At 33.7% G+C, this 22,276-nt stretch overlaps 1 protein-coding gene across 1 annotated transcript in view; it reads left to right on the plus strand.

The window, feature by feature from the left end:
- The first annotated feature begins 8,991 nt into the window (after nucleotides 1–8,991).
- Nucleotides 8,992–22,276, plus strand: part of NR1H4 (nuclear receptor subfamily 1 group H member 4) — a 46,030-nt gene continuing 32,745 nt past the window's right edge. The window contains exons 1-5 of the mRNA XM_070947112.1: nucleotides 8,992–9,016; nucleotides 11,921–12,043; nucleotides 15,758–15,829; nucleotides 18,460–18,822; nucleotides 21,288–21,428. Coding sequence (XP_070803213.1) covers nucleotides 9,007–9,016; nucleotides 11,921–12,043; nucleotides 15,758–15,829; nucleotides 18,460–18,822; nucleotides 21,288–21,428 — 709 coding nt within the window. The 5' untranslated portion in view covers nucleotides 8,992–9,006. The remainder of the gene's footprint in view (nucleotides 9,017–11,920; nucleotides 12,044–15,757; nucleotides 15,830–18,459; nucleotides 18,823–21,287; nucleotides 21,429–22,276) is intronic.

Raw genomic sequence — 22,276 nt, forward strand, 5'->3', positions numbered from 1 at the left:
CAGGGGCCCCAAGGAACAGTTGCTTTAAATTATCCCTTCATACAGTACAAACAGCAAATGTGTTCTTGGGCCCTTTGCTTTTCTCTCAAAGGATTTATACATATTATTTTCCCATTCACTTGACATTATGTAAGCAGTCAATGTATTTGCAGGAGTTTATTGTTTAAAAAATAATGTGCTGATTGTTATAGCTCTTATAACGGATTTACATGCAATACACCTGAAAGACTTGGTGTTTTAGAATTTTCCTCATAATCTGTGAGAGATATCCAGGAAGCATGTTGCATGACTTCTAACCTGATGATTTTGTTTTCCTGCTATCACTATCAGTAAAATTGCAAGTGAGGATATTCTGCTACATTGTGTATTTTATTGAGAGCCCTGTTGTTTAATTGTTCTGTTTTAACAATATTTAAGGTATAGGAAAACATGACAACAGAGATATAACATCCTAATTATATATTCTTCCATACTTTGGGGATACCACTAATTTTTGGAGGGGTCTTTGATACTGAAGGCATTAGAGTTCACTTTCCTCAAAAAGGAATGAAATGCCCTTCGGATGATAATGAAACTTGTCTGGAACTACTTTTATTATATTAAAAGTGTTTTTACTGAGAGATATTTTCCACTGAAATACTTAAATTAAATGTATCAGAAGCTATGTGATTTCTAGTGGATTCTGAGGTTAATGTTTGAAAATAAATGGTAATTAAGTGCATTCTCTTCAAGAAAAATCCTGGATAGGCAGTGAAAAAGTAGAGTTATATGTTTTCAATCATAATTAGAAAATAAAAATGTTAAATATCATGTACTGAGTCACTTAAACTGTCAAAAATGTTTTAATAAAAACTAGAGCATTATTTCTTTATAATAAGTAAGCCTTATTATCAGGTGCAGGAGGAAAAAAAGCATAATTAGCTTTGTGATATTATTTTAAACTTTTTGAGAAAGTGGAGAATTTATTAAAGTAGCATTGCATCAGTATGTAGTATAATAGTGAGTACTACTGTGTGAAGAAGTCTTCATTTTATTTATCTGAAATCTTTCATCTTTCAGTTTCATAGAAAAATCACAGGTTCTAGTATTTTCAGTGAGAGAGAAAACTTTCCACTATTCTCTCTCAATAGCATACATAAATTTATAAATTGTCTGTAATTTTCATCTGTTAGCTTTTTGCTAAACTCAAATGTTCCAAGTAATTTTTTCATCCTTCGGAATGTACTTCTTTTCTAATACAATATTGTTTTAAAATGAGGCCTCATTTAAATTGCCATTTACCTATTTATTCTCATCAGACTGAACATCTGTCTTATCAAATAGCATATCTTAATTCAAAACTGCCTCATTCTAAATATTTGGAATAGAATTGCTGTTTCCCAAATGCACAGTCACCATTGCCATGAGAAATTAGAGAGAAAATAGAAGAGAGGTAGATTATGCCAACATAAAAGTAGCAATCAATGAGAAACAATAAAGAGCTATCTTCCAAGATGAAATATTAAAAACAAGATGAGACTGAAGTATGTATTTGGAGGAGAAGGAATGTTGTCAAGGTTGTGAGTTCAATTAAATTAATTTGAAAGACTTAAAAGTAGTAGTTTGGGGATAGGGGCTAAAGCATTAAGAATTTGGAAACATTGTACAATTCAAGATTCAGTTATAGTTGGTAGTTGACTGGACTGAAAGAAGAAAATACCATGCAGTATGAATGTTTATTGTCTCAAGTGAAGAACAAGAAAAAAAGCAACAATGGAAATACAGAAGTCACAACTGGATATAAAATTGAAACAGAGAGAGCAGGTGTCTAAATACAAACCAAACTCTGAAACATGTTCTATATCATTTCTGGAACGTATCAGAATTTGTTTCTTGAGAAATGTGAAGATTAGGTTATTTGTTAGTTTCAGATAATGCTATAAGTTTCAGACTTATAGTCCATTCCTGTAGCAGAATCCTAGGCTAATGATACCAGTCTCGCATAGCCTTCAGAAATATGCTGATTTTATGCCCCATTCCTAAGATCCAGATCTCTTTCCTTCCCTCCCTCCCTGCTGTCTGCAAATGTGGTAAGGGTCTAAGAAAAAGAAAAAGAAAAAGACTCGGGTAAACTGAGATATCCACTTTCTTCTATCTATGAATAATTGACTTCTCAAACTGGCACTGGAATATCTCTGACAGCAGAGATCGTATATAAGAATTAAGCTTAAAAAGGATCTGAGAGTTAATGATATGAATAATAGGAAATTAACTACATAACTATCCTGCTTTTTATGACCAGCCCTACCATTAAAAAAAATACAAAGCCGTAATTTATAATGGCAAATGTGAATGACTGACATCTGTAGCAGAAAACTGTATGCTATATAGCTGAACACTGCATCTCCAAAATAGCTTGCTGCCCTAAATTGAAGTGGAAATACTATCCTTTCCCCACTGTTCAGATTAAACTGGTTTTGAACATGGAATAATAGGACAAAGCTGACACAATTGTTTTGAGCAAGCACAAAATAACAACAAATCCCTCTGATCAAATGTTGTTCCTGAGCAAATGGAAACTTAAAATACTCCAATACTATTGCCCAACCCCAATAAATTTCCTCTCCACTTTATGTTCCATTAAAGAATACATTGAGTTCGCATTCTACTTTTTCAAATATAATCATGTCTATATATTTTTTCAACCTGATCTTCAAAATAACCTAGGCTCACCTTGACTTCAATCTTTGTAAAGCTGAGAAGTAACTGATAATAGGAATAGATTCCAAGTGTCCATAGGATTGAATGAGAAGTAGAAATAAAATCCAGTAGGGACACTCAGTCACATATCATTCTAAGTCTTGCATCTCCTATCTGGAGCTAGGAAACATATTAGTAATTTTTGGCTAGGTACCTGCGAGGATTCAAATGCTTTTGTGGTTTTTTTAAAAAGGAATTATTATTATATTTTTAAAAAATAAACAGTGCTACAAACTGCTAGCATCAAGATTGCTTTTACTTCCAAGAAAAGCTGGATTCTACGTAAATCTCATAATTATCCTTACGAAATAAAAGTGATAGCCAAAGCTTGGTTTTGAATATTATGGTTCATCACACAGTCAACTGAATTTGGAATTTTTATCCACCTATTGAGTCCTTCCCAAGAATTTGGATAGAGAGATGTGGAAATCAGATGGTGTTAAAGGTATCATCACAGGATGTAAGATGCCTTTTGCAATTGACTGAGGATGAGTTTGTCAATATCAGTGGTGTTCAAATGGTGCTTCAATTGTTTTGGGATTACAAACGAAGTACCTATTATTATTGGTATTACTTTTGCTTTCTTTTGCCAGAGTTGTTCTATTTCTATTTATAGGTCTTTTATCTTCTCCAGTTCTTTCTCTTCTATTCTGTTGTCTCCAAGTACTGCCATATCCACTATCCAGACTTTTTTTGTCTTTTTTATTGACAATTGTTAAGTCTGGGGTGTTATGTGACAGGTGCTTGTATTTTTTAATTTAAAATCCCAGATCATTTTAGCTTTTTCGTTTTCTATGACTTTCTCTATTTTAATGTCCCACCAGTTCTTGCTTGTAGGCATGTGGTACTTTTGCAGATCTTTCAATGCACCATTATTGCTACTTAGTCATGCGATTGCTTGTAATCAGTCTGTGCAATCTTCTTACAGCAGCTAACTAGGTAATCCACTGTTTCTACAGCTTCTTTGCATGGAGGACATTAGATAGCAAATACCTTCCCTACAAAGAAGCTGAAGAAACAGTGGATTACCTAGTTAGCTGCTGTAAGAAGATTGCACAGACTGATTACTAGCAATTGGATGACTAAGTAGTAATAATGGTGCATTGGGAAATCTGCAAGAAATAGCTATCTAGCTATCTTCTCAATTCTGGCTTTGTATGTCTATAGCTGTTATTTGCTCTTTTATTATCTCCAGTGCTTCCTTAATCTTTATTGTTTCCAGATAATATTTCTACTCAAGGTATTCTTTGGTTTTCTTCTTCTCCTCCAGCTGCTTTTCTTTAATCTGCTCTAATTTTCTGGCATCTGATTTTAGCTTGCTGATCTTATTTTCCAGCTTGAAATGATCTAGCTCTCATCTTTCTCAGAAGACACAAACCCACAACCGAGTTAAAGTAGTGCCTCAAAGAGTTTTTCAGTAATCTCTTGGACTGCAAATTACTTTATGACAAGTCTCTTAATAAATGCCAGAATGGATGCACTGTATAGCCAAATATTTTAAAGTACTCACACTTCTTATCACTGCACAATAAATGATGGCAATCTTTTTATTGTTATATAGCCTTTAATAAAGTTTCATTGTGAGTGATATAGCTTGCTCATTTTTTGAATTGCTCATACACTGATCATACAGTAAAGCTGCCACCCTATATTCCCTCATGTAGACATGCTATTGAATGTAATGGCAATAATTTCTGGGTACAAATGTACAGCTTTACATTATGTAGCAATGTTTCATCAGTCAGGTCTATCTGTTTTTTAGGACTGGTTGGTGAAGGGGGTCTCTTTTATACTATGGTGAAATAGAGAAAAATACCATTAATGAACATCCTCTACAATGTGAAAATCAGGTGCTTCTTTATGTCCTATTGTTTTTTTTTTTTAAGCCATTGAAGCAAACCATGCATAATGAAAATGTGCTAAGTCCTAACTATAATAGATTCACAGCATTTGGCAAAACCGAGGTGATCTTGACTCTGCTCCAAAAGGCTAAGCAGGGTTGGACTTGGATGGAAAATTATCAGAAAAGTCCAGTGCTATACATTAAATTGGGAAGCCAAAAAAAAAAAAAATTCCAGAACTACTGCCACAATTCTGCCAAGAAAACTATGTGGATATAGTCACCTGAGTCAATCAGAAGTTCTTTTCTTTATGTTTTCTGGGTTACCTTTATAACGTTCCCATGATAGGATTGAGCCTCTTATTTTTTTTCAAAAGTAATCTATAATAATGGCCTTTTAAAATCAACTTCATTCAAGAGTTTGTAAACCAGATGATAGGCCTACAAATTGAAAACTTTGGAAAAATCAGAAATGGTCAATAACCATTTTTTGCATTCTGAGTATGAGTGGACACTGTGATATAATTGCAAAAAAAAAAAAAATCAAGTCCAGTTTTAGACTGCATCAACTTAAAGATAATTTCCAAATGGTAAGAAATAATAATTCCACTTTAAAAGTTCCTATGTAAGTATTCTGCACTGATCAGACCCCCCCAAGGGTTCAGGGAAAGGCAGGGCAATGAAAATGATCAGAGGACTAGAAGCAGGCCTATGAAAAATGAAGGAAAAGTGAAAATAATTGCTATATTAATAAGTGATCACGAAACCACTCTTAAATATCTGAAAGGATGTCAAATATAAGAGAATCAAAGCTTGTTCTTTCTTATTCCAGACTTCTGAAGAGGAAATAATGGAGATAAGCCAAAGCAATAATCAGTTGAGTTGCAATGTGAACATACAGTTTATTTACTGTAGAAAGATTATTCAAGAATTAATACTGTTACAAAGATATAAATATGTATTTATATTTATATCTATATAAATATAGGATCTATGCTGACAGTTAAATTGTCTATAACAATCCATGAATGAAATATTATCTGGTAAAATTTCTGATCTCTGAGGAGGGAATAAAGAATGTATGTGAACAAAATGAAAAGGGGTTTTAAAATGCTGAAGGAAACATGGCCAGATATATTTTGAATATCCCCTCAATAGTCTCCGCTCTTAATTCCTCACTAACACAGTTAATATGACTGAAATCTCAATTTAATTGACTGTTAAATATGTAACAAATAATTCCAGTACTCACTTTATTCCAGGTAAAATACCCAGTACTTTCGCGAACGAAGATAAATATATGTGTCCCAGGATCCTGCAACCCAATACTCTCAATAATATAAATACTAAATAATGTACCGATCATTAAAAAAAATCAATATAAAGGAGACTGCAATCACCTGAGTTAAATTCACAGTTTAAAAGCCACTACAAGTACTTACAGCACACTGTGGTTTAAGGTGCATAAGGATACACCCCCCACACACAAATTTATTAATTTGAGATTGAATTATATGAGACAAATACCAGTCAAGTCAAATACCTTCATTCAGACCAAATGAGACCAAATATTGTTCTGTGTATCAAAAACAATTTCCTCTGAAGCAAAGATTCATATATTTCCTGTTCTATCACTAACCTTCTCTATGCACCAGAATGTTCTTTTCTTCATAAGGGCCTTCATCCAGATAAACCTTGACTAAAGGGTCTTGTGTTCTGTCCTTCATAATGCAGTGTTCCAGGGAGGTATGGACCTAGAAGCTCTGCCAATGTACAACAAACCCAACCTCTTGATTTCCCTGACAGGGAGAGTTAAGATGCTTAAGACATCCATGTCTTAATATTTCTCCTCTCCCTAAAACAGAAATATTCACTTCTGTTCCAAGAGGAAGTGACCGATGCTGGGGACTATATGCCATATGGTTTTTCTGTTTTTGTCATATAGTTGGTTTTATGATTGTATATATTGTTTTATGGGTTGTAAGCCATCAAGAGTTGGTTTTAAAACGAACAGCTACAGTATATAAATGCTTTTAAATAAATAAATATGCAGCACTGGAAATTCCATTCTAATCCGTATCACTAAAACCACTGTTAAGTTTTGTTTCATTATAAATTAAATACAGTGATGGTAGGATCATTCTGCCTTCATATTAGAACCAAAGGCTTTAAGTTCTTTGTTTCTAGATGACTTTCATAACATGCCTTCAGTCTCCTTATAGACTGATGTAAAAAAGTTTTTAAAAAGTAATTGTTAGTGTAACAACATCAAGCCATGAAACTAGCAACACCATTGATCTTTGGGTGGATTTGCCTGTTGAGAATACTTGATAAAATGACTTTGAAGAAACGGGTATAGAAAATGAATAAATAATAAAATAAAGGCACTGGACTAGAATACTCCAGAGAAAATATTAGAAATAGTATTGAAATTAATTAAGCAGCACAGAAAGAAACAAAGATAATATCACACAACTATTAAAACTGGAAATAAAAAGTAGACGAATGTGTGATAGACAACAATAATAACAATGATAAAACACAGACTTAAACAATTCCCTTCATAAGAGGTTTGAATATCTAGCCAATTTCTGTAAACAGCATGGTTTTTCCAAATTAAATTTGATTACCTGTTTTGTGATACAATGTATATTACTGGCAGGCTGTACAAAGGTTTCTTATTTTTAGGGGAGTTACGTAAAATCTTATGTAGCAGTGGGTGACAAAGGTTTTATTTATTTCACATTATTATCTGTTGACTTTAAAGGCCTAAGTACTGAAGAGATGGAGCAATAGTTAGGTCAATGATTAAATGAATAAAATAAGCATATACAGTAAATGTTTAAAAGAGATTTTATGTTACACTTATTTTTGAAAGTCATAAACGGTTTTATCTTTGAAAACAAGCCAACATTCTGCACAATATTTCCTTTCAGTTTTTAACATATACGACATACTACCACTATCATATTTAATTCCTAATAATAATTCATAAATTATAGATTAGATTGCAAACAAAATGTCTTGCAAATGTACATTCTGATTATGTGTACAGCATTGGGAGATGAGAAACTCATAGAAACTCTGAGAAGCAGCTGATATCAGATGTAATGACTAAGGAATGAAAGAGAGTAATGGGATCAGTAATTTATAGTAGGCACCATTTGAAATAAAACAGCTATTTATTTTAAAAGATAATACTATGTTATGATTTGGAATTCATCTGAAACTTAACAGACTAACTGCATTCATATGAAAAAAGGATAGAACAGGGTGTAAAAGCAGACAACATTTAAAATTATAGAGGGATGTTTCAAAATGGTAGGAATGATAGATGCCAAAATATATTTTAAAATGTTATTTTGATATATAATTTTGATTTCTTTGAGTTTTATTCCAATGTATTCCATCTTATCAGTTTACATATCAGAAAGAAACAGGCATTACTGTTATCAAGCTAAATTTCCCTATAATTCTTGTCTCCTCATATGCTAACAGGTGTGTGAGAGGGTGTATGCATCTGTTCGTGGATTTCATTCATAAAATTATGAATTGTATAGATTTCTGAGGAAGTAGCTCTATCTATTAAGATTTGTTCTCAATAACAGATCTTTATTGAGATCTGAAGTAAAAGGGTATTTTGCTCATGTCCTGTTGACCTGCATTTAATTGGCAATTATGTTTTGGAATAATCCGTGTTTGGTTTGATTCAGCCAAATGATGTTCTGATAACACATTTCATACAGAAATAGTTTAAAGAATAAATAAATTCTGCAAGAATAAATAAATGTACATAAACATTCACCTAACATTTGTTAGGCTAAATCTTTCTTAATCTCAGTGCAAGATGAATGTGTACATTTCTTAGCTGTGGCTATGTGGATGGGAATTGTAGCAGTTTTAATTGGCATTTCTGGTGATGATATCAGATTATCACTGTGATGATAATTAACTTGTTTTCAGAATATTTAAGTTACAATTAAATAGTTGTTAAAAAGGCATAAACATAGCTGCACTATTTCTGGCACTTTCCTGCCGTTTTCAATACCTGGAATTGGCCTTGATCTCATACACCTTTTGGTTGTCTTATTCAAAGAAGCATAAACTGGCATTTGTCAACATACTTTTTAGTTACTGCCCAATAAGAATCTTCAACCAATCACGATAAGCAACATATCCTGCCCAGGAACTGTGCTGTATCCAGTTTATAAAGTTCCTGTATTTCAAGCCTGTTTAGATAGAAAGTACTGTTAATGAGTAAACTTTGTCTACTGCAGAATTGAGTCAATGGAGAGGGGAGAACTCCGCTAAAGTGGTCATGTTTTCACTGAACAATCCTGTGAAAGTGAAAATCAAAACAAAAATGTTCCTGCTGAAAAATCATTAGGAGTTTCAATTCAAAGCAAAATCGCCGATTCTATGAACACATGATATCAGGTACAGGTTGCTTAATGCTTGTAGTTTGGATAATTTATAATTTTGAGTGCGTTGTTTTCTGCAATTTCATTCATTTTGTCTAATTGGAAGTTTTGACTAACACATGAATTAGTACAAGAATTTGCAATAAAGTGAAAAATAGGGCATTGTTATTTATTTAGTGTGTGATAAAGGACTCCTATTTTAAAAAATTATAATTTGCATTAATCTGTGGGGATTAGCTGCCAAAGCACTGTTTTTTCCATTGTTGAAATATATTGATGATTGATTAAATATTAATTAATAATTACATAAACTTTCAAATTGGCTTATGATCATTTTTTCATTAAATTTAGCAAGTGTCCTGATGAAATTTGATATTTGTTTTATATTTCTGCTGCAGATCCAAAAATGTGAAGTTTTGCCATGGTGTGTAATATGAAAGAAAAAAAAAAACAGAAAAAATTAATTATTATTACGGATTTACAAGCATAGGATCTTGTGCGATGCAAAATCACCTTTCCGTATTCTTTTTAGCATTAATTTTATTGACAAAGGTGAAATGAATTTTCTTTATTATAACAGCCACTTCCAATTCAGTGGTTCTGATAATCCTTTTTCTTTCTTCCAATATTTAAAAAAATTCTTGTGAGAATTTGACATTAATATCACTAAGTACCTCATCATTACTCTTCATTGTATGATTTTATTTCTCTTTTAAGAGGAAATATAAAACTTGTCTTTACATTACTTTCTTAGTATAAACATTTTTCATAGAATCTCTGGGCTGGCATTGATCTGATAATGATCACATAGGCCTGACACCTGGCAGTGCTATTACTTTGGTTGATAAAGGGACACATTTAATTGGATGTACAAATACTCTAAGAGAGTGTCATTCTTTATTCATTCATTTCTCATGGGTTTATCTTACTTCAAAATAAAATTAAAAATATGGGCAACAGCACAACACCATACATAGAGGCTGCAATAAAATATCAGAACACAAATGAAGGCAATGATTGTAATGCTCAGTACATATAAGACGGTGCGTCACTTTAAGTACAATAGCCATTTTTTTAACCTTTTCTAATAAATGTTTTAATACAAATGCTTAATTGATGAATATTTCTATCCAAAGATAAAAATATGAATTTGATTGCATACTCTAACAGTATTGATTTCAATAAATTTCAATGAACAAAACTGAAATATATGGATTCAATTCACACATTACATTAAGCCATAATGTAGCTTATCTGGCTTTGGTTTGGCATAATTTGTGGACCCAGCCAAGTGAGATTAATTCGATTAATAGTGATGAAACAAACCAGGATGCAAAATAAGAATTTGGCCTTACTTCCTATGCAAAAGCCATAAAGATTCATATAAGGAAAGTAATAGAAAGCTTGCATAGAGATAAATAATTATGCAAAGAAATTAGATTCTTTTATCTAAACAGTATTAATAGACAATTGTATAATAATACAAGTTTAAATTTTAATTTGATAATTTTAATATAAAATAGCTGTACATGGCCGTTGTAAATCATGTGTACGTTGTAAATCATGTGTCTTCAAATTTGTGAGGTTTCCCAGATTTTTTTTTCCAAGATTGCAAAAGCTTTGGAATTGTAATTCATATACAGCTAAATATGCAAGATTGAAAAAGGCCTGAATATGGCAACACTAATATCTAGGGAAATGTTATGCTTATGTAGAAATGACTAGTTGATTTTACAGAGTTTACTTGATCATCAATAAATATATATCTTGGAAATAATGAATACTTGGAATTATTTTCAGAATATTTGCTAATTTATTGTTTACCCTGCCTTTACAATGAGATAAAGTTAGTCATGTGATCAAAATGTATAAATATGATTGAATTGCTCTCTATAATACATAGAATGTAATAATACAATATTAATATAATATTAGTATATATACATGATGCTGGAAATGTCAGATAAATATTATCAGAAGAGAGCCTGTGAACAGTATGTTGGATTATATCTTAGTTCAGACATTTTAATGTCCACTAAAACAATTCCAATAACTTTGTATTTTCCAATACTTTGATGTTTGACAGTGAGACACCTTAAATACAGTAGCCCATGGATGAAGGCTAATAAATAATAAATGAATAGATGAGTTTGTTCAAAATGTGGAATATTTCCACCAAAATATGAATCTATTTGAAGCATGTTATATTAATATGGACTAAGCTTCTGATGAAGTAAACAACAGCTCCTGAAAGGTTATTATTTTTAAATAAAATGTGTCAAAAAAGTGCTACCAAATTCCTAATTTTGGGGCTATCATAATCTAAAACAGCTCTCTTTCAACACTGCCCCCAATAGCAGTATGAGAATGCCTTCATGGATAATGGCATATGACTTGTGGATGGACAAAGACTTAATGAATATAGCAATAGCAGTTAGACTTATATGACGCTTTACGGTGCTTTACAGCCCTCTCTAAGTGGTTTACAGAGTCAGCATATTGCTCCCAACAATTTGGGTCCTGACAGTAATACTTTCCAGCATGAGTTTTAGGCAAGTGTATCTATTTTAAAAATGGGAAGTCTCTTAGCCTGAAAACAATCACACTGTAGTATTACATACATGGGATGATCCACATGGAAGACTATAAGGTTTGTTTTTATTTGCTGTCAAATCCTAACCAAGGTTCTAAGAATTATTAAGAATATAGGCAGTTCCAAACCGAGTGGTGGGCTTTTGTTTTGTTTTTGTAAAATTAACGTCTGATAAATTTAATATTTCTAGATAAGCTTTAAGTATTGTCCAAGGACTCCAGTCACAATTGCTATAACAATAAATTTCTTTTTCCATAAGCATTCAACCTTGATCAGCAAGTCCCAGTATTTTGTATTTTTTTTACTAATAATATTATTTTTTATTAGGTTTCATCGCTGTTTGCAAATCTTACATTAAAGATTCTATGGCATCAGAGATGAACTTGATCAACCATCCCCAGCTATCTTCACCAGATGGATTTTTTCTTTCTGAAGGTCCTAATTTATTTGGTAAATCAGAACTTACATTAATAGAAATACAATATTTATAATGAAAGAAAGCTAACAGAGAGTCAGTTTGGTCTAGTGGTTAAGGCACCAGGCTAGAAAGCAAGAGACAGTCAATCTAGTCCTATCTTAACCATGAAAGCCGACTGGGTGACCTTGGGCCAGTCACTCTCTCTCAACCCAATGTACCTCCTAGGGTGGTTGCTGTGAGGAAAATAGGAGGAGGAAGGTATGTTGCAGAGGTGTGTTTCAGCAGGTTCTGACCAGTTCTGGAGAACCGGTAATGGAAATTTTGAGTACTTTGGAGAACCGGTAGTAAAAATTCTGACTGGCCCCGCCCCCATCTATTCTCTGCCTCCCAAGTCCCAGCTGATCGGGAGGAAATGGGGATTTTGCAGTAATCTTCCCCTGGATTGGGGAGGGAATAGAGGTTTTACAGTATCCTTCCCCTGGAGTGGGGTGGGAATGGAGATTTTACGGTATCCTTCCCCTGCCATGCCCACCAAGCCATGCCCACCAAGCCACGCCCACAGAACCGGTAGCAAAAATAATTGAAACCCACCACTGGTATCTTGGATATATTTGCCAGCTTCAGTTATCTGTAAAAAATAATAAAGGAAATAAATAAATAAATAAAATACAGTTCTCCATAATTTTAACTAATTGACTATTTTTAGAAATGCCCCAGTTAGTTTTTGTTGATGCTATAAAATGAATGAATAATAACACAGTAAATAACTAAATAAAATTAAAGAAAAAAAGGCAATTCAATGGTAAAGCACACTATTAATGCAATAGGAGAACACATATACTGTATAGCAGGTGTGTCAAACTCACGGATTGTAGGCCGGATGCATCATGCGGAAGCCATGCCCACCCCAGATTAACAAAGGGGAGAAAAGTTGCGATACATCATGTAACAACAATATGACGCCGCGAGTTTGACACCCCTGCTGTATAGAAAAAGATCCCAGCTAGTGTCCTTCACTAAAAAGTTCCTGTCTGAAATTCTGGATAGCAAATATCAGTCAGTGCTTTGCTCAGTATAAAAAAGATTACAGTCTAATTATTGAACATTCAAGAATTCAGACTCCTCAGCTGTTCAACCATTCTATGGTTCTTGATGGTCTTTGACCTTGGTGGTTTTCTTGCAAATATTTTGTTAATGTTACCTAGTTTGGCAATGAAACATCTGAAGGAAAACCACCAACCTCAGAGAGTACCAAGTAACCCTCAGTTTAGCCTTGAACCATAAGTATTCTCTTCAATCAATTCTGTGGTTCAACCAATTCTATTTCTTGGCTCTGTCCAAATGTCTTTCCCCATCATTCAGCAACATTTACATTTAGTCAAAGTATATATCATGTGAGAAATTCATAAACTCTTGTGTAGGTTTTGTTTTGTTTTGTTTGAAAATATAGATGAAAGAATGTGGTGATCTGGAGTGAAGTCTTGACCATGGAGAAGATGGGAGGGGGTGTTAACTGTTTTTCCTTTGCGATTCTTCTGCATTCTTTGAATGTCTGAATTATTCCTGCTCTCTGCCTCTTCCCCTCAGCTGTTTATCTTTCCATCTTCCTCATAATACTTCCTTTAGTCTGTCTGTCACAGCTTTTCTGTTTTCAGCTGTCAGCATATAAGGGCATCCCATCAGCTCAGCCAAAAGATAAGACTAGATGGGTTTTGCAAGCAATGAGCAGGTGACATCAGGTTTTAGAATAGAAAAGATTTTCTGAGAGTGTATAAAATACAATCCACATATATATATATATATATATATATATATATATATATATATATATATATATATATATATGTTTTCTCAGGTTTTCGCGGGTGTTTGTATGTAGGTCTTTGGTTATTCGGGTCTTCTCCCACGTAAAATTGGAAGTGTCTTGGCGACGTTTCGACGAAGTCTCATTCGTCATCTTCAGGCTGGTGTTCTCGGCTTCGTGCTTCCAGGAGCACTTGCTTGCTTCCAGGAGCACTTGCTTGCTCCTGGAAGCACGAAGCCGAGAACACCAGCCTGAAGATGACGAATGAGACTTCGTCGAAACGTCGCCAAGACACTTCCAATTTTACGTGGGAGAAGACCCGAATAACCAAAGACCTACATATATATATATATATATATATATATATATATATATATATATATATATATATATATATATGATGAGAGCTAAATAGCTTGAAATAGATCTATACTAGCCTCCCTTTATTTCTTTGTCAGTAAATATAAATTTAACACAATATATATGTGTGTGTGTGTGTGTGTGTGTGTATTGCTTTCAGTATACAACTGTTTTTTTATAAAATGAACAGTAAAATAGTTTGAGTAAATAGTGATTTTTTTCATATATTACATAGTTAGCATTATTTGGACATATGTGTACAACAAATAAGCTATATAATGAATGTAATAATTTTATTTGGATATCTTTGCCATGGTAATCAGTAACTCCACAGTATTCCTCACCATGTTTTTTTGAACGCTGATTCTTTTTGGTAGGAGTTAATTTCTCCCTCACCTTTTGTCAGTGGCAGGCAGCTAATGTGGTATATTCCCACATGGCAGCAGATCACTCAACTTGGATTCAGAACCATTGGCCAGTGAAATGAGAGGAGCCCAGCTGGTAGCAGGACTGCATTGCAGAAAAAGCTGATTGGAATATACTGATGGCCAGCAACAGCATAAAGCATTTGGCCAACTTGAGACATGATGAAAAGCCCCCAACCTCCTCCAGAATTCCCTTGTTTATAAACATGCTTCAATCAAGTCATTTATATTTTTAACACGGAGGTGATTCTCCCAATAGATCTCTTATCTTGGGGGGAGGGGAAAGAATAACATGTGTTTCCCTATGAGGCAAAGAGCAGTCCTTCTCTAGAAACAACTCTGGCAAATACAAGAGGAAAATATAATTTGGTATCAAGCAGTCGACCTATTTACAATACTGTCATATTGACTTGCTGGCTGTTACAATGAGGCATCTTGATGAAGCAGTTCATTTCCCACAGCAGTTTCAGTAATGGTTTCAGATGTCCTTGTCATAGGGATAGAATAAATTTTCATATAATTTTTTTCCATTGTGAATTATATTGGTTGATTGGCTTATTTTATCAAGCAGTATTTTTATAATTCATTAAAAAAACAAGAAATACATAAGAAATAATACAGCATGCAAGCCTATAGTTATGAATGCTTCTTCTGAGAGCAATTTTTCTAAATTTCACCAAATTGGGCTGGACACTTGTCATAGCTATTTCCTCAACTTATTTCTCATGATAAAGTTAATCAGTAAACTGTGTAACCTCTGCCCTACTGTTTCCTTGGCTGGTCTCAGCGGAAGTTTTACTTATCATTTGTGATTAGAGGTTTGGAAATTAAGAAAGCAGAAGAAAAACCATATTACAAAATTACAAAATTGTCAGGAACGCTACTTAAATTGTCAAAGTGGTGTGCTCTTAAAAGGTAAGATATCAGGCCAATTTACTCATTTGCTATTCTTAATACTAGATAAGATCATTTTATAGCAGTTATAGTGAAACCATGCCTAGACACTGCTGTTTATGACCTAAGACATCCAAATACTATTATTTCTTTTTGTATGTATAACTGATTCAGTTTGGAACTACCTAGTGAGCATTTTCTTACTCAACACAATAATTTCTAATATGGTGATTTTGGTTCTTCTTGTTTTTGATTTGTGGTAGACCAATGTTCTCCTTCCTGGTATCCTCCAGATGTATTAGACTACAGCTGTCATCTTGCCCCAATCAGCATAGGTAGGTTGAAAATACTCTAAAACATGTAGACTATTTGGTTTGAGAAATTGAAATATAATATTAAGACTCAAGTATATTAACTTCTGATAATTTGATAATACAACATTCCAATTGTGAATAACATTGTGATTAATAAGGAAAAGGTTTCCTCTCTCCAGTCACGTCTGACTCTAGGGGGCGGTGCTCATCCCTGTTTCTTAGCCAAGGGAATCAGCATTGTCTGAAGACACTGAAGATACTGTGGTCATATGGCCAGCATGACTATATGCTGAGGCGCACAGAATGTTGTTACTTTCCCACCTATGTGGTACCTATTTATCTACTTGCATTTGCATGCTTTTGAACTGCTAGGTGGGTAGGAGCTGAGGCAAATAAGGGGAGCTCACCCTCTTGCACAGCACTTGGATCTTGAACCCAGGCTGTCAGCTTTTCAGCTGACAAATTCAGCATAATTAACGACTGAGCCATCATGCTCCATATTGTAATTAATAGTATTATCATTATTACAATGTTTATTTGATTTTAAAAGGATAACCAAGGACGCTTACTAACTAGATAAAACTAGTGTTTGTTACATAATCTTATTTAATAAATTAATAAGCTAGTAGCATTTAATGGTTCTTTAGAAATCAGTCAATCTTTCTTTTGTAGTCCATAGCTTATATTCAAAAAGTATTGTTTATGAACGCAAATGATGTAACAAAAAGTTACATATATAATATACATCTATCCTGATAAACACCAATCTCATATTTCTTCAGTCCTACTCCTCTGAAAACTCCTCCCACCTGTATTGGAGAAAAAGTAAAATAATTTAAGATAATTGTTAAAAAAACAATATTGTATCATTTATTTATTGTGTTTTCAGAATAAATTTACTCATTCATTTGACCATAATTTGCTTAAATAACCCAATGTTTATATGATTATACTGATTATATTCTAAATACAGCTTTGGTCTTCGTTCTAGTCTAAAATATGGCTGGGTTAGTTTGTGAGGATATCTGGGAAAGGAAAAACAGAGGAAAAGGCTACCAAAATCAGATAGAAATAATCTGATTTGATATTGCTTGAAGGAATTTGCATTTGTTAACCCTTGTAATGCCACTATGTAAGATTTATAATTGACTATTGAAATGTTTTATTTAGCAAAGCTACTAGTTTCAATGGCTTTTTAAAGTATCAGATAAATTTAGGGAAGACAGAGATAGAATGTTGATTATTTAGTAAAAAAAAATGTTTTATTGGTTGAATCAAATTGCAGCCTTCATTGAAAAGAAAAATAACAACTGTAAGAAAGTAGTAATTTCAGATTTTCAGCACTGTACTTTTAAAATGGTTCCTATGAATATTTATACTGAAAAATGAATAGAGCAACTGTTTTTGCATTGAGTTCACTTAGAAATATTTAATCATAATTTCAAACTCATTGATTCTGTTCACACAATACAAGCCACCTACATTGGAGTCTAGCAATATTTATACATGATTTTGTCAGCAAATGTACTCATATAGTTTTAGCAACTGGCAGTTCAATATTTAGAACCAAGAGCTAGATGGACACACAACCATTTTTATTCCACTATGTAAATATCTTTGGGATAGGAGCGGTGAGGGACGGGGAAAGAGAGAGGCTTTTCTTTGGAAAGCTAAGTAGTCTCTCACCTAGGGAAGGGAGGAGACAAGAGAGCAATCTCCATTGCATCTTTCCCGTCTACTTTTAAAGAGTGCCTTCTATATGGAAAAGCAAGCCTATGAATCCTGGGGAAACATTTCATATGCAATATAGAAATTGTTCCATAGCCCCTACCACAGCCCTACAATCCACCACTAATTGGCATATGTGTTGTATATGTGTATAGTCCCCTCATCTGGCATACACATCTTCCTGCATAAAGTTTATATACATATCCACAGACACCCAATCAAATCTAAAAAGAATGAGCATCCAGCGAAGTTAATGAGAAAAAAGAAACACATTTATTTTTAAAAAATGTATGTTGTAGATCCATCACAGTGGAACAGAGGCTCCCAACCTTTTGGGCACCAGGGACTGGTTCCGTGGAGAGAGGGTTTTCCACAGACCAGAGGGGGCGTGGTTTCATGTGCTACCTGCATCCCGCGGATGGGGCTTTGCTTGTTTGCGCAGTCTCGTTTCTGGCATGCCGCAGTCCAGTGCCATTCATGGACCAGGGGTTGGGGACCCCTGCTGTAGAATCTCGATTTAATAGACCATTCAGGGGAGAGGGTATCCACTAATGTAAAATTTCTATTAAATTCATATCTGTCATTTTCATCAATATGAATACTCTGTAAAATCATGTAATTGACAAAACTCCTGCCATATTCAGTAAAAACTCAGTATAAAGGGCAACACCTTCATTTAATCTATAAAATCAGGGGGCTGTCTAAATGAAGTAAGCATCCATCTCATATCACAAATTTGTTAATCTAAGGTGTCACTATAATGAGACCCATCGAAGCACACTGAACAATCTCAGCTCAGAATGGTTGAACATTAATATACTCTCGAAGCATGTACAAGAGGAAAAAATGACAATGATTATTTTTAGTGAAAATAACTGTTCTTAGAAGATTGACTTAGAAATATATGTTGTGTTCTTATTGAGGTTTACATCCGGATCCAACGATTTCTGCAGCAAAAGATACTGATGTGTCATCCTACTCACAGTACAACTCTATGCATTTTTGCCCAATGCAGCCTCCAATCACTTTACCACCTTATTATTCAAGTTTTAGTCTTCATCCTCAACAATCTGAAGAATGGCACTCCCCTGTAATGTATGAACTTGGAAAAATGTCCTCTAATAACTTACAAACCAAGGAGACAGATCTGGTAGACATTCCTGTAGCCAAGAAATCTCGGATGGATCTACTCTCTGGAAGAACAAAAGATAAAGAGCTGTGTGTTGTCTGTGGTGACAAGGCCTCTGGGTACCACTATAATGCCCTGACTTGTGAAGGCTGCAAAGGTAGGACAAATTTTACCTTAAAATTGCCAAGGTTGAGAAATACTGTTTAGATTCATAAATGTCTGTCAGTAGTATTACTATAATAAGGTTGTGTGATTACAGAGAGGTCAACAGATGGAACTATGTGACAAGATCATTAACTGTTTAACAAAAGCTTCAGAAGTAGGTTTGCTTCACTATCAAGTAAGGAGGGCAAGAATCAAAAAACAATGGGGGCTTTGGGTTGCTGGATTGGAAGCTTTATTACTAGGCTTCTGCATTAACTTGGGTGAAAGAATTGATACATCTCAGAAATAGAAGACTGTTATTGCTGGAGGGACATGATCTTCAATTGGGATGGCATGCCTTTTTATGGTATAAAAAGAATAAAATACATAGATATTTTCAAAGACACTACTGTATGTAAGGAATGCTCTACTCTTAGTATGGGAAAAAGCTAAAATAAAAATTACATGAAAATACCAGTCAGGCTTTCAACAATGGAAGCACTGATCCATCCAAATGTTGTAAACTTGGGGAAAAAACATAACATATTTTGAATGAGAAAGGGGAACTGAAAACTAAACAGGAATTACAAAACCAAGGGGTAGAACTAGCATGGTGGCCATATTTGCAAATACAATCAAGATATGAGAAAGATGCAAAGATATATGGTTTCTATAAAGTTCTATCAACAACACTTGATTGGATACTACTAGCAATGGATGAAAAATTAATACAGAAAATATATAGCTATTTATTAAGTCTTAAAAGGGAAGATGAACAAGTGAAAGAAACAATGGTAGCTTGGGCAAAAAACTTTGGATATATTATAGAATTAGATAAATGGCAAAAACTTTGGGATAGGAATTATAAATTGACAATGGGAACTACCTACAAATAAAACCTGTATAAAATGTTTTACAGGTGGCATTTGCCACCAACAAGGCTAGCAAAGATGTTTAAAGACATGCCTGCTAAATGTTGGAAATGCAATCAAATACCAGGGCAGGTGTATTGATCTTATAATTCCTTTCTAGTGCATTTATCTTGCTAGGACTAGAAAATTTCCTTACCTGGAATAGCTTTTGTATTTAATATCATGCAATAATCTGGTCACACAATTGAAAGATTGAGAGATGTGTGCTCCAAGTATCACATTGTTCTATGCATATATATAGGAACATTGTTAGAAATAACACTCTGTAACAAATCAGAGCAGAGTAGCAAGCATTCTACTCTAAATTGGGTGAAAATATATTTCTCCAGAAAATATCTTTGTGGATTTAGAAGCCTATATATATGGTATAGAATATTGTATTTAAGGAAATTTAGTTTTCAAAAGCCTTGCTCAAACTGAAAATGCTGCCTTTGCAATCAACCAATCATTTAATCAATTTTTATTCAGTCACAAATCAGAAAATAAAAAAAGTCCCAACTAATTAGGGGGAAAAGGGAGGGGGAGTTCTAAAATATCTAAAAAGGATTAGAAAACAAACTACAGTATACTGTACAAACTGTAAAATAATAGTTAGTTATAGTCAAAGAAGTAACACAGAATGATCTGATAATAATCGATTTGTTAAGATAAATAAATCTAAGTTAAGTAAGGATGTTAAGGATGTTAAGTAATGAATAGAGATAATTCTTTGCTGCCTTTACATGATGGATTCAACTATAAATCTTATTTAGTGCATTAATCTACTGCTTAGTTGGGGTTTGCCTATGGAGACTCTCAATCATCCAGGTCATGGTTGTTCAAAGGTTTTTTTTTTCAAAAGTTTATTTAGTTTTTAGCCCCAATCGGACAGGACCACATGTTTGGAACTATGTACCAAAGATGACAAGTTATTGTGACTGGAATGACAGAACACCCTAAGCCAAGGCCAACAAATTTACATTGCAATGCAGTACAACATGTAAGCCAACTTGGTTCAAATAGCATGATAAACTACCATGACTGGTACTTCATATATGTACTTCAGCCTATGTGGTTGGTAAAAGATGGCTTATGGGTTAACAAAAAAGTTGATTGTAACTTAGCATGACATATGAACCTACTTAGAGGATAACAGAATATGCAATATTTTAGAACTAACCATTTATACTCGTTAGAAATTCAGCCTAGAAACTTTTACTGTGATCTATTTGTGTAACTAGAAGCATCTTAAGTTTATTTATTTATTTATTTATTTATTTATTAATCAAATTTCTATACCGCCCTACTCCCAAAGGACTCAGGGCGGTGAACAGCCAAGATAAAATACAGATAATACAAATATTAAAAATCCCTTAAAATTATTAAATATTTTGGCCGAAACACAGATTAAAACACCCAATTTATAAAATCCCGAATTAAAAATTTAAAAGAGGAGAGTTAGGCCAGGCCAGCCTGCTGAAATTAGTGCTGAAGTTAGTGGTATTCATATAATAATCATTTTAGTATTGGTTTTAAATCTGAAATATTATTCTGCATATATCATCAGGTTTCTTCAGAAGGAGTATCACTAAAAATGCTGAATATAAGTGTAAAAATGGAGGAAACTGTGAGATGGACATGTATATGAGGAGAAAATGTCAGAAGTGCCGTCTACAAAAGTGCAAAGCAGTAGGAATGCTGGCAGAATGTATGTATACAGCTATTTTCATTTTTTAAATATATAATATAGGAGCTATGGATAGTTAGGAAAAGATTATATGGTCTTTGCATTCACCCATTTAGGAAAAAAGTGAAGATCAGATTCACTGTGGGTATTGTACTTAATTAACATTAGACTTATAATTGTATTTTATTAAAATTTACTTTCTTGGCATGTGTTGTGTTTTGTAAATATGCAAGGATAGGATTCAAGCTGTTGGGTGTTTTCTATTGATAGCTTCAGTTATTTTAGCATAATTGCAGTATCAAACCAGTTTAAGTTCATACCGGAAATTAATCTACTCTGAATTTTTAATATGCCTCCCAATCTGATCACTAGATGCTATATCAACTCTTATGCTTTGTAGAAAACAATAGACTCTATTAGCATTTCAGAATTAATGAAAAAAATTGTAGTATAATTGACTCCCTCATGCTGTCAGTTTAAAAGCAAAGATCTTGCAATATGCCCTCTCTGCCCTCAGTGGACAAGCAGGCAAACAAATGAGGCTGCCACGGTGATCAGACCCCCCTCAATGAATCTGTAAGCTTGCCATAAAAATAAGCTTTCTTAAAAATAAAGTCAAGTTGTTCCCAGAGAAAGAGGGAATGTGTGTATCTTCAGTACTGTCAGTAATTCAGTATCTGATAATAAAATAAACAGGAAAAAATAGGGCAATGTAACTAATGCTGCCCAAGGAAATGGAAACTTTCAAACCAGCTGGCCATTTTCTCAGATAGTCTTGAGTGAAGCAAAGGCCAGCAATAAGGCACCGTGACTTAAATCTCCCTCTGAAATGGAAACTTGTACTTTGTTACTATGAGAGTCATATAACT

This window comes from Pituophis catenifer, unplaced genomic scaffold (genome assembly GCF_029215685.1).
Source record: "Pituophis catenifer annectens isolate HBS135680 unplaced genomic scaffold, rPitCat1.0.hap2 SCAF_7, whole genome shotgun sequence".
In the NCBI taxonomy this organism is placed as follows: Eukaryota; Metazoa; Chordata; class Lepidosauria; order Squamata; family Colubridae; genus Pituophis; species Pituophis catenifer.